The sequence below is a fragment of the Triturus cristatus genome, chromosome 2_2, assembly GCF_964204655.1.
Source record: "Triturus cristatus chromosome 2_2, aTriCri1.1, whole genome shotgun sequence".
Classification (NCBI taxonomy): Eukaryota; Metazoa; Chordata; class Amphibia; order Caudata; family Salamandridae; genus Triturus; species Triturus cristatus.
Window position 1 is genome coordinate 220,205,881 of NC_140582.1, and position 12,872 is coordinate 220,218,752.

At 40.7% G+C, this 12,872-nt stretch overlaps 1 protein-coding gene across 3 annotated transcripts in view; it reads left to right on the forward strand.

The window, feature by feature from the left end:
- Positions 1–12,872, forward strand: part of SUSD1 (sushi domain containing 1) — a 611,958-nt gene that overhangs the window by 158,386 nt on the left and 440,700 nt on the right. For all 3 annotated transcript variants that reach the window (XM_085641265.1, XM_085641267.1, XM_085641266.1), the window contains 2 exons: positions 6,450–6,629; positions 8,701–8,880. In XM_085641265.1, coding sequence (XP_085497391.1) covers positions 6,450–6,629; positions 8,701–8,880 — 360 coding nt within the window. The remainder of the gene's footprint in view (positions 1–6,449; positions 6,630–8,700; positions 8,881–12,872) is intronic.

Consider the following 12,872-nt stretch of genomic DNA (forward strand, 5'->3'; position numbering starts at 1 on the left):
CAGATCACGTACTCATTAAAATGGAAGTTCTTCTAGGGAAGAAAGATGAACAAGTATCAAGAAGGTGGTATTTTAATAAATTTAATTTAGCAGATGAGCAATGGTGCGCAGAGTTAGGGAAGGAGATTGGTTCTTTCTTCGTTATAAATAAAGATTCTGCCCCAATTAACATAATATGGGATGCTTTTAAAGTTACATTGAGAGGTATAATTACCTCAAAAGAGATACCGAAACAAAAAGCTAAGAAGGTGGAAAGAATGGCAATAGAAAATAGTTTAGCTTATGCAAATCAAGAATACTTTAGAAATAGGACTTTAAATAATAGGCAAGAAGTACTGAACGCAAAAACAAAAATGAGGGAATTCTATTATGACTTAGGGAATAGGGCTAGCAGGTTATATCTTCAGACAAGCTATGAAGATAGCGAGTACACGGGAAGACTGCTAGCTTGGCAAATAAAGGAAGAACAAGTTCGAAACAGAATCAAATGTATTCAAGACAATGTAACCAAAACTTGCGTAAAAACTATGCCATTAATAGGCGAGGTGTTTCTTAGACATTATAAAGACATATATCAGACAACTCAGCAGGTCTCCCCAGAGATAATTGATGAATTTCTGCGGAAATTGCCAATCCCAACTTTGGAAAATAATTTTAAAAGCTTTTGTTAGCGGAATTTACGAAGGAAGAATTAGATGTGGTTGTCAGCTCTTTGCCTAACTGCAAAGCCACTGGAGAGGATGGCATCCCCGAAGAATTTTTTAAAGCATTCTCTACTGTACTCTGCCCCGAATTTTTAAAACTTGCAAATTATTTGCTACAAGGAGGTGACCCACCTGCATCTTTTCGCACGGCAGTGGTGGTCAGTATTTTAAAAAAAGATAAAGATAGCGAAAATGTGAACTCTTATAGACCAATAAGCCTTTTAAATACTGACTATAAAATGTTTACTAAACTCCTTGCCAATAGGCTAAATAAGATGGTGGGATCCCTTATTGGCACAGATCAGTGCGGCTTTGTAGCAGGGAGACAGCTGTATAATAATACAAACTTTTTATTAGAGGCACTAGATTTTTTTAATATTAATAAGGTCAAAGCGCAGATTTGGATTTTAGACGCCGAAAAGTCATTCGATCTTGTTTCTTGGAATTGTCTTTTTACAATTTTAGAAAATTTTGGCTTACCAGATAAGATTATTTTTCTATTGAAACAACTTTACACAAATTCACAGGCCAAAACTCTGTTAATATAGGGATATGCCAAATAAATAGAGGCACCAGACAGGGCTGTCCCCTTTCCCCGATTTTATTCGCTCTGTTCATAGAACCGTTAGCAATTGCAATCAGGGAAAAAAGAGCTCACACAGTCCCGGTTCAAGGAATGACAAACATAAAATTATATGCTGATGATATTGTCCTCTTCCTGAACCCAAAGAAAAATACCCAGATAGAAGTTTTGAGTATTTTTGCAGAGTTTAAAAAGATTGGGGGCTATAAAATCAATAAGTCTAAAACAGAAATTATATTATGTAATTGTGAAGTGGACTCTCTTTTACTGGAATTTAGACAGATATATAATACCCGTCCGAAGAGGTATTTAGGAATCTACGTAACTCAGAGAGTAGAAGATCTTTTCTCCCTAAATTATACTCCATTGCTAGGATAGGTACAGTCTCAGTTAAAACAATGGAATCAGTTTCCATTGTCAATAATTGGACGAGTCGCGTTAATTAGAATGTCCATTCTTCCACTTTTCAATTTTCTTTTTAGTGCAGCCCCTTGTGCAATACAGACCACTTTTTTCAAAGAAATAGACAGTATGTTTTCTACTTTTTTATGGATAAATAAGGTGCCAAGATTAGCTCTTGACACTTTAAATTATCCTTTCACTGATGGAGGATTATCCCTTCCAAATATTAGAAATTATTATTATGCGACATTTGCACATCACAGTTTTAGATTTTTCTTCTTAGACACTCAAGAGGTGGATAACTTTTTTATGAATAAGATCCTAAGGGAGTGCAATATAATAGATCCAACAAGAGTGACTAAATATCCTAAAAAAGTCCGGTATAAGACCCTACAATGGTTATTGAGACAAAAAACTCAGTTGTTAGCGCACTATGATATTTTTAGAATTAATATTTCAACTAGGCTTTCAAATATACATACGGGGGAAACATGTCTTCTAGAAAGTAACATACTAAAGCTGTGGGAAGAAAATGGATATGTTCAAATCCAGGATTTTATTCGGGGGAATTGTTGGAAAAATTGGGTGGAAATCGAAGCAGGACTCCAACATTCAAATACAATTTTGAAATGGTCATTTATTAAATTGAAATCTATATTGGAAAATTTAGATATGAAAAGCTTGCGCTATAAAATTAGTATTAGTGAAGCCCTTAATTCCCCCACACAACGGAAAATTAGTAACTGGATTAAGATCTTTGATGAAATAAATCCCTATCACTATACGAAAAAGCCAGGGATAGATGGAAGAAAAGGGAAGATATGGTGATTCTTAAGTCAACCTGGAATAGGATCAACAAATAAAATACAGTTATCTTCAGAGGGGCAAATTTTAAACGCATGCAATATTATACGAAATAGTTGATATATAGAATACCCTCTTTTCTTCATAAAATATACCCACAAATAGAAGATACATGCTTTCGTTGCACAGAGAAGGGAACCTGGACACATATCATCTGGGAATGCCCCAAAATCCAGAGATTTTGGGAGGAGATCGAGAAATATCTTACATTTATAATTGATCCGTGCATCTTATTTGACAAGTCAACTGTGGTTTTGGGCTGCTCTCCTGATACCTCTGCGCATCAGGAAGGTTTGTTTGTCGCAGTCTCAATAGCAAGATCTTTAATTCTGCAAGCATGGAGAACAGAGAAGATACCCACTTTTAATGCATGGAGGGCAAAGTTGTCTAGGATACAAGAACTGGAAAGAAAATATGCATTAAGATCAGGAACTGTAAGAAAATATAAGAAATATTGGAGTGTGTTTGAGATATAGAGTAACATTTTGTAGTGGACATAAAAGGAGAGAATATATATTCGAGTATATGTTCGGTTACAGCACTTTGCACTTTAGATTATGTTGATTTATTGCACTGTCACACTTTAAATTATTAGGTCCTCTTCTTGTATTATAGAAATATTGTGATTGCATTATAGAGTATTTTTCGATATGGTTATGTATCATACTATAATACTGTGAACTTCAGATTTAATTAATTTTTCGATCTTTTTTTCAATATTGCGAAATATGTATTTATATATGATATTGTTGTATGCTGATTGTCTATGAACTCTCAATAAAATAAAAAAAATAATAAAAAATGTCTGGGTTCTGGGTTTAGTGTCTTGGGGTTAGTCCTTGGTTCAGTAGGTCCGCTAGCCCTCAGATGGCCTATGCCATTATTATTTATATCCGGCTGCTGGATTTTTTTATCTTTTGAAGTAGAAGGGCAGTCCTCTGAAGCAGGAGAATCTGCTAGATTTCCCTCCCACATCTGGTTCCGGAATGTATTTCTTCCCCTGCCCACGCTCCAAGGGGTCTGTTGTGACAATAGAGTGGTGACAAGTTCTTTGTGAATGTGCTGGATGCAGCCTTTGAAACGTAAGTTGGGCAGGGAATAGCTCTGCCTCTTCCATCCTGACAGAATGAACAGAAAGGTTGATTTTAGACTACAATTATTTTGAGTCCAAACATGACATTTCCACCTGCTTCCAGTCAAAAGTTAGCATTTATTAAAAATAATAAGGTAAGCCAATGTTCTCCTATGGGAGAGGTAGGCCTTACAGTAGTGAAAAACGAATTTAGGAGTTTTCACTACTAGGACATGTAAAACGTATTTTGCCAGGTCGATTTGGCAGTTTAAAACTGCATCACAGGCTGTAATTGCAGGTCTGAGACATATTTTAAAAGACTGCTGTTGGTCCTGGCAACCTCGCCTGCAGGGTTACCCTCAGACGTTTTGTATTTTACCTTCCACTTTTCGCTGAATTAATTTTTGTTGGCCTTTGGGCTCTGTGCACATTACCACCGCTAAGCAGTGCTAACGTGCTTGTGCTCACTCCCCTAAAACATGGTTAGATTGGCTTACACACAATTGGCATATTTAATTTACTTTAAAGTCCTTTGAAGAGTGGTATACCATACACCCTGGGCCTGTAAACTAAATGCTACCAATGCCACCCACTTAGGTAGCACCTCAAAACGTGTCCCAGGCCTGCCACTGCAGCCTGAATGCAGTTTTCAACTGTCATGTCGACTTGGCATTAAAGCCCCTCTTGCCAACCTCTAAACTCCCCTTTTATTACACATAAGTCACCCCTAACGTAGACCCTGGGTAGGCCATAGCATGGGGTGCTGTGTAAATAAAAGATTGGGCATGTACTTTTAAGTTTTATTCCTACATTCTTTTGTCACTACTGTGCAGCCTACACCTCCTATAGGATAACATTGGGGATTCCTTATTACATTTAATCAGCTGTAGTTTCCAATTTAGAGCAGGTAGGATTGTCATGTTTTGTGTCTTTGGAATTGTAATGAAAATCCCTATGTAATGGTGAAGACGGTCACATGACTGGGTATAGCTGACAGTTAGACTGTGCAAATTCCTTTCAGACAGTAACACAATAGAGGGATTAGGTTGCCTTGATGGGCCATCTGCTGGCAGGATTAGGGACTGGAGCTGAGCACAGCCCACTTGCAAATTAATAGGGTGCCCTGCTCTCACACAAAGCACCTAACACCTACCCATTGTCACTGTAGCCAGATCAGAGTCAGGCAATTCCATGCACTTCAATGCCACAGTGTAGAAATGTTTTCCACCATCCAAAAGGAGGGCACCAGGGTATAGAAAGGGACCTCAGACACCAACTCTTGAGTACACTTCTGGACTTGTAGATAAGCCAGAAAGCCAGGAAGAAGAACTGCTGTGCTGCTGGACAGACTGCCACTCTGCTGGACTGATGCTCTGAATGGCTGCTGCCCTGCTGGATTTCTGCCCTGTGGCCCTGCTGCTCTGAAGCCTTCTGCCTGGGTACAGCGACTGGGTCTGTGCCAGGACCTCCAGAGTTACTCACAAGGGTTAGTTTGAGCTTGCTGTCCTCCTTGTCAGAGCCACAGGGACACAAAAGGCTTCCTCCATCTTGAACCTGCACCTGCACCCAGCCTAAGTGAGTCCTGACTCTCCAAGTGGTACCCCTCCAGTCCTGGACCATTGGATATGGTTATAAAGGTGACCAGACAGCGAAAATCCAAAAGTGGACACTTGGAAACATTTTGGCTAAAAACTGCTCTGAGAACCAGGAGGAGACCAGGACCAATCTGCTCGCCTAACTGCCTGAGGTGGATCGACGGTCGGATTGACTTTGCGGATTTTCCCACTACGTTCTTCTCCGCAGCAGCAAGTCCTTTTCAGCGGTCCTTCGCCAAAGGGGTATCCAGCCTTGTGGAACTGTCTTCAGCTGCAGTCCTATGCTTTGTCCCACTGGAGATTTTCCTCAGACACCTTCTGTAGATTTGTCCCGTAGAACTTTACCTTCTTGGAACCTTTTTCTCAGAAATGTTTTCAAGTTTGAAGGTAAGCACTGACTGGGCCTCATCCACTTCTTGTATCTAACCGCGTTCCAATGCAGTTGACCATTATTTTCAACCTTGAACTGGTCTTTTACGACTAGATGTCCATGGTTGGCGCTTTGATCTTTTAGGTGCTAGCTTTTACTAAAAACATTTACAAATCATAACTCTGGTTCTACTGATAGGATTTTTGTTGTTTTGGTGTCAAATAGCTTATCAAAACTTACTCTACTTTTCTAAATTTGTTTGGGATTTTTCTTGTGTTGTGTTTTCACTTTGTTGCTGTTTGTGTGCCACATAAATACATTATACAGTGCCTCTAAGTTAAGCCTGACTGCTTTTTGTGCCCAGCTACCCAGCGTTAAGCACAGGTTAATTTAGTGACTTTTTGTGCTGCACCCTGCAATGGACGTGGCTGTTGCTTGACCGGGGCTCACAACCCAGTCAACCAAAAACCCAATTACTCACAACATTTAGTGGGTGGCACAATGAGTCCTGCTGCCCACTTGTAGCATTTAATTTAGAGGCTCTGGCTATCTGTGGTACCATATATGGGGGGGCTTACAAGTAAATTAAATGTGCCAATCAGGTGTAAGCCAAATGTAATTTATTTGGGGGAGAGCAGAAGCACTTTAGCACTGGTTAGCAATGGTAATGTACATAGAGTCCTAAAAGCCAACAAAATGGGTTCAGAAAACAGGAGGGTAAAGGCAAATGGTTTGAGAGTGACCTTGGAGAAAGGGCCAAGTCCAACAGGGCTCTTGAAACTAAAACAATCTCTATCAGCATTTGTGGTTTGTGTTATCCAATGATGCTTCATAATTCAATGTTTGGTTGTCTCTGCAGCGGTGGATTGTGGGGAACCCCCTCTGATTCTAAAGGCTCTGGCAGGTCCGTACAACAGCACAACCTATGGAAGTGCAATTGTTTATGAATGCCAACACGGTTATACCATAGAGGGCGGAAACAGAACTGCTGTTTGTAATGTCGTTGGACGATGGGAAGGAGCTGATCTTGTCTGCAAAGGTAGCTATCTGTTGTTATATCATTTCAGAAATGTAAATGGATTTCATTCTGGACCTGGGAGCAATCTATTTGAATTATTTTCATTTTACAGTATGAAAACTACGTCACAAGTGGATAGAATAATTGACTGAACAATAGACTGAAATTGTATCTCCAGCTCCTCCAATGGGAGGGAGACGGCTCTGGTCGGTTGCTGACCTAGATCTATAGGTGGGCGGCTTCCCTCCTCCCCATATTTTACCTTAAGTACCCTCTTGGGCGGGAAGGTTACATACAAGGCGGCATAGTGGAAGTCCTTAAGTCTCACTTGGAGCAGATGTATCATAATCTGCTTTTCTGACCCCCATTCTCACACAGCGATAGCTGAAGGTATACTTGGAGGCCAGTGCATCCGGGGTGCTCCCTCCATCCATGCAGTAAGGCTTGATTTCTACGTTGTTGAAACCCGGTTCGAATTAATCGGATCTATCCGCCTATCGACCACTTACAATGATCAATACAAATATGAAAGTGCTTTGTAAGGCGCTGGCCCTCCGGGAGCATCTGGTGATTTCACAGTAAATTCATGAAGACCAATGTGGCTTCATACTGTTCGTAGTACCACTATGAACTTACGGAAGCTGATGAATGTACTGCATGAGGTGGAGGGGTAGAGACGAGGAACTGGCTGTTGTCTTCATTGACATTGCCAAAGCTTTCAATACGGTCGACTGGCACTGCCTTATGCAAGTGTTGGAGGTGATGGGTTTAGGTGTGCACTTCCGCACTTGGGTGCATCTCTTGTATATGGGTTCATGGCTAGGGTGCGGGTGGGCAGGTTATCTTCAGATCTGTGGGCAGGGGGACACGTCAAGGCTGTCCGTTGTATCCCTGCCTTTTCACTATAGCCCTGGAGCCCCTGGCCATACAGATCCGACAGGTCATGTCTGGATGGGGGATCAGAGTGGGGAAGGTTAATCATCTGGTGTCCCTATATGCGGGTGACACCCTTTTCTATGTTTCAGCCCCTAGGTAGTCCCTTCCTCTCCTATTGCTCCATCTGTATGTTTTTGGGGAGCTATCGGGTCTTAGAATTAATCATAGGAAATTGCTAGTGTTCCCTTTAGGGTCTTTGGACGTCTGTCTTCGTACACAATGCTGGATATGCCCCTAATTTGGGAGACTGATAAGTTCTGATACCTCTGGGTTATGGTGTCCTGATACAACACAGAAACGCTTGCAGTATGATACTGGGAGGGTCACTGAGGGCCTTCGATCCTCAATCCAGTTCTGGAATTTCTTCTCTCCCTCATGGGCCGGGTGGTCATTACCAAGATGGTGTTTCTGCCACGATGTCTATATTCTTTGCAACACTCACTTGACACTCTCCCCTGCGCAGTGTTTCGGAGGTTGCACTCCCTCATTACAATGCTGATATGAGTAGGGGGGCAGAGTGGAGTGGCGACGGACTTTACTTTTTGGCCGCTGGAGGAGGGGGGGCTAGCGGTCCCCAATCTGGGGCAATATTACTTATCCTCCCAGGTTCAGCACACTGCTCATTGAGTTGGGGAGAGGGGTAACTGGGAGAGGTCCCTTTTACAGGACGCGGTGAGGAGCTTGTGTCTTCCTAATCTTTTGATGGCGGAGGGGTCAGGATGTGGCTCCGGTGCAGTTTCTTATTAGCTATACGGCCTCCTTGTGGGAACAGACTGTCAGGGGGTAGGCTCCTTTTGCTAGGGACTTCATGAGGAGATCACGTATAGTACAGTAATAGAAATTCATTGTTTGGGTTTGTTTAAAACTTCACAAATATGAAGTAAAAATAAAAAAGCTTCTCTTTACTAAATCTGTGATACTCTTCATGCGGTGGGCCAGGTCCATGAGTGACTTTCAAGATAGCCATTGACCATGTAAATGCTTCCCTTTTAAATATATTGCATATAACATGCAACCTATGAGGATATCATGCAAGTCTGCCATGGTTCCAGTCGCCCAAGACCTAAGATGGTCACTTCTGAAATCAAGTATTAAAATCTTTGTGGTCTTTGCTATTTCCATAATTCTATATTTCAATGTTTTGTTGTCTCTTCAGCTGTGGATTGTGGGGAGCCTCCTCAATTCCCAAAGGCTCTGGCAGTTCAACACAGCGACACCACCTACGGAAGTGCTATTGTTTATGAATGTGAACACGGTTATACTTTAGAGGATGGAAACACAACTGCTGTTTGTAATGCCCGAGGACGATGGGAAGGAGCTGCGCCTCTTTGCAGAGGTAAATCAGCCTACATTTTATTTTTCATACCACATCTACTGGGCAATTGACAAGCCTACTGATCGAGAAGAGACGTAAACTACCTTAGCGTGGATCTCTGGCCTCACCCTAAGAAACCAAAACCCACCGGGTGTGGCACACTCACTTAACAAAGGTCCATTTCTTACCCTACTGACAACACATCCATACAAACCTGCTCAGACTCTACTATGCGATGGAAACCTCACAACTGTTTTGAAAGTGATCACCGACTACCTAATGCACTCCGATGCCATACAAATGACTGATTGCGCACTGTGTGAATCCCATTTAACAGCAGTAACATGAACAAAAGTATAGTTGGGATGCTGGACTACGGAAACCTCTCTTGCCAAGCTAGACAACTGACTCATGAGGCGGGATGGAATAAGCTTTCGCTAATACCTAGAAAACGGCTGCCTTTGAATACTAGATCTGACTAGAGTAGATTGCATTGAGTTCTCCACTTCCAGACGATTTAGATTATTTTTTTCGTCTTGAAACTATTTTATTTGTCTTGACAGATTGCCTAACCATGAGGGCGAAATTCATATATAATAATGAACAATTCAAAATTCAAATTCAAAATCAGTTTTAATTCAATTTCACTTCCAAATCATAAAAACATCAAAAATATTCTAAATATTCATGTAATACTCTATCAGAAAATGGAAAAATTAAGCATATAAAAATAATGAATTAATCAAACCATCATTACTTCTTAAATAGTCTTCCAACCATATGACCATTTCCACAAATAGTTAGATACAACATACATATCATGCATGCATACATCTATATCAAACATGTACTTGGAATAAATGATATATCTAATATCACAATGATATATCTATGTGTTATGTGTTATGTGTGTATATGTGTATATATATATATATATATATATATATATATATATATATATATATATATATATATATGCACACACAACACAATGAAATTTAGAACTAAGACTGCATCACATAAACCTAAACGAAAAAAACTAACGCACGAACAAGAAATTATCCTTAGAGATCTGGCAATGGATGACCAAATAATTTGCAAACCCTCGGATAAAGGAGGTAACGTCGTATTACTCACTAGAGAACAATACTGTCGCGAAACCTATCGCCAGTTAAATGACATTAGGTATTATGAAAAAACGAATAAAGAGCAATATCAAGCAAGTATTACTCGGTATCACGACCTTATTTCCAAGTGGCGCGATCAAGGGATGCTTGACACAAATGAATTTCTCTTCTTATGGAATAGTGACCCAGTGACACCTACGTTCTACCAACTACCAAAAATCCATAAGGACAAAGTTGATCCACCGGGGAGACCGACAGTCTCCTCCAAGGGAAGTCTCACAGAAAATACGTCGATCTACATAGATGGTTTTCTCCATCAACTTGTCATTCAACTTGATTCCTATGTTAAAGACACTAAAGACTTTATCATCCAACTGATTGATATCCACTGGGAACCTACCTTTTTACTAATTGCCCTAGACATTACCAGTCTGTATACCTGTATTGATCACAGCCAGGGTATAGAGGCAATACGATACTTCCTCAACAAAAGATCCCTGAAATTTACGGAACACAACACCATGCTGATTGAATTCATTCAATTCTGTCTGTATAATAACATCTTCTTATTCCAGGGCCAGCTGTACAGACAAACATCGGGAACGGCTATGGGCACCTGCTTCGCCCCAAGCTATGCGAACCTTTTCGTAGGCTGGTGGGAGGAGCAGGTGGCCCTTAGCAATGAAAGACAAAAATGGGCAGAATATATAGTCGTTTGGCATCGCTATATCGACGACCTTCTCCTAGTTTGGAGAGGATCGGTTAAGCAGGCTGAGGATTTCATCAGTGAACTTAACAGTAATGATTTCAATCTAAGGTTCACGCATGAAATCAGCTCCACAGCAGTAAATTATCTAGACCTGAAGGTACATGTTAAAGATGGAAATCTTGAGACCGAATTATATCGGAAACCAACTGCCGGCAATTCCATCTTGCATGCCGGCAGTAACCATCCTCCAAAGCTGATCAATAGTATACCTTATGGTGAGCTTCTCCGGGTGAAACGAAATTGCTCCAGAGAAGCTGATTTTGCATCTGCTGCTACGAGCTGTATTGCAAGATTCCAAACAAGAGGCTATAATCAGGAAGTACTGACATCTGCACTCCAGAAAGTTAAAAAAATCCCGAGAAAAGAACTTTTAACCAGTCTAGATATCCACACAGTTGAGAATAGGAAGACGAAAAAGAATAATGAGGGTAGTAAGATCCGGATGATTACAACCTTTTCAGATGATGCTAATGTCCTCAGGAAAATAAGAAATTGGCATATTCTCCAGACTGACTCTGTAGTTGGCAAAGACATTCCAGCGGTGCCACTGATAACTTTTCGTAAATCACGGTCTCTGAAAGATAAACTGGTTCAGAGCCACCTGTCCCCTGCCATACAAACTAAAGGTTTACTCAAAGACATGAAAGGTTTTTTCCCATGTGGTAAATGCAGGGCCTGTACCAACAGCAAAAAAACCCTGGGTTACACCATTGAAGGAATAACGAGACCCAAAAAGATTGATACATTTATCACCTGTTCTACTACACATGTGGTCTATTGCCTTTTATGCCCCTGTGGGTTGAGATATATTGGCAGCACAATTCATAATGTCAAAATGCGCATTCTGGAACATCAGCGCGCAATAATGAATAACAATGGCAACTATCCTGTAGCCAGACACTTTGCCCTCAAACACCATAGTAACAGGGAGCTGTTACAATACTTTGGGTTGGATCATGTACCGATTAACCCTAGAGGCGGGGACAGAGTACAAAGATTGCGGCGACTGGAATCCCGCTATATAATAGATATACGCACCAAAGTACCTTTTGGTTTAAATAGCGGAGAGGAGTTAGCCGTGCATCTTGGCAAATAATCAGGATAACCTTGACCTATCCCCATTGCACTATATGTATTCCCAAATCATCTGGTAACACATCATAGTTTCTGGTTTTCATTCTCTGCATCGTCACCACTTCTCTAGTTTTGCGGTACATTTGACCCCTTTGCCGACAGCATTCAGCTTTGTATCAGTTTAATCTAGATGAGTATCATAATTTATTTGTGACTAACAGAGGTTTTTTGCCGATACACGGCGTAATATAACATTGCCCTCTCGTCCAAAGCACCAGAGTGATCCATTTCTGGAAACTATCAGAGTCAAAGTGATTGAACAAGCAGCTATTTGCCGTGAGCGTTGCCGACTTAATGGGTAAGCGTATTATAAACGCGGGACTGTATTAGCAAGGATTTATCACAAATAAATTTGATGCTCATTCCCCATATACGAAGTTGAGAAAACTATACCATATAGTGTGTTTATTTTCATGACAATGAAGAGTAATGTGTCATTAATGTAATTACGCTGTCGGGACTTTGTCAAATGTAATACCATATGAAAACATAATGAGTCTACATGTTGACGACACCGTTGTAAGATGGCCGCCGTTTAATAACATTATATTGTGTTAGATATGCCTGTCATCTGCTTGTCACAGCGGAAGTGATGTCATGAATTTCAAATTTAAAATGCCTTTGCGCGGTATTTGCAATGAGACACTGAAGAAGGACTTCCTGAAACGCGTCTGTCTTGCTGTTTGTTTATCTCTGCTGATTAAAGATAAATACGGAATCTCCCCGCGAGTGCTGAACTTTGTTTGAATACAAGGACTGAGTTGGTAGCGCCAATATCAAAACGCGGGACACCGCCGCGTAACAGCACCCGCCTGCGAGTGCCTTGGCTCATCCGGTGTAACTTGGCAGCGTAATATATATATATATATATATATATATATATATATATATATATATATATATATGCACACACAACATAGCTGAGCAACATATGTACCAAAGGCATTGCTCTGTATACATAGATCCATCTGATCACTCATCCT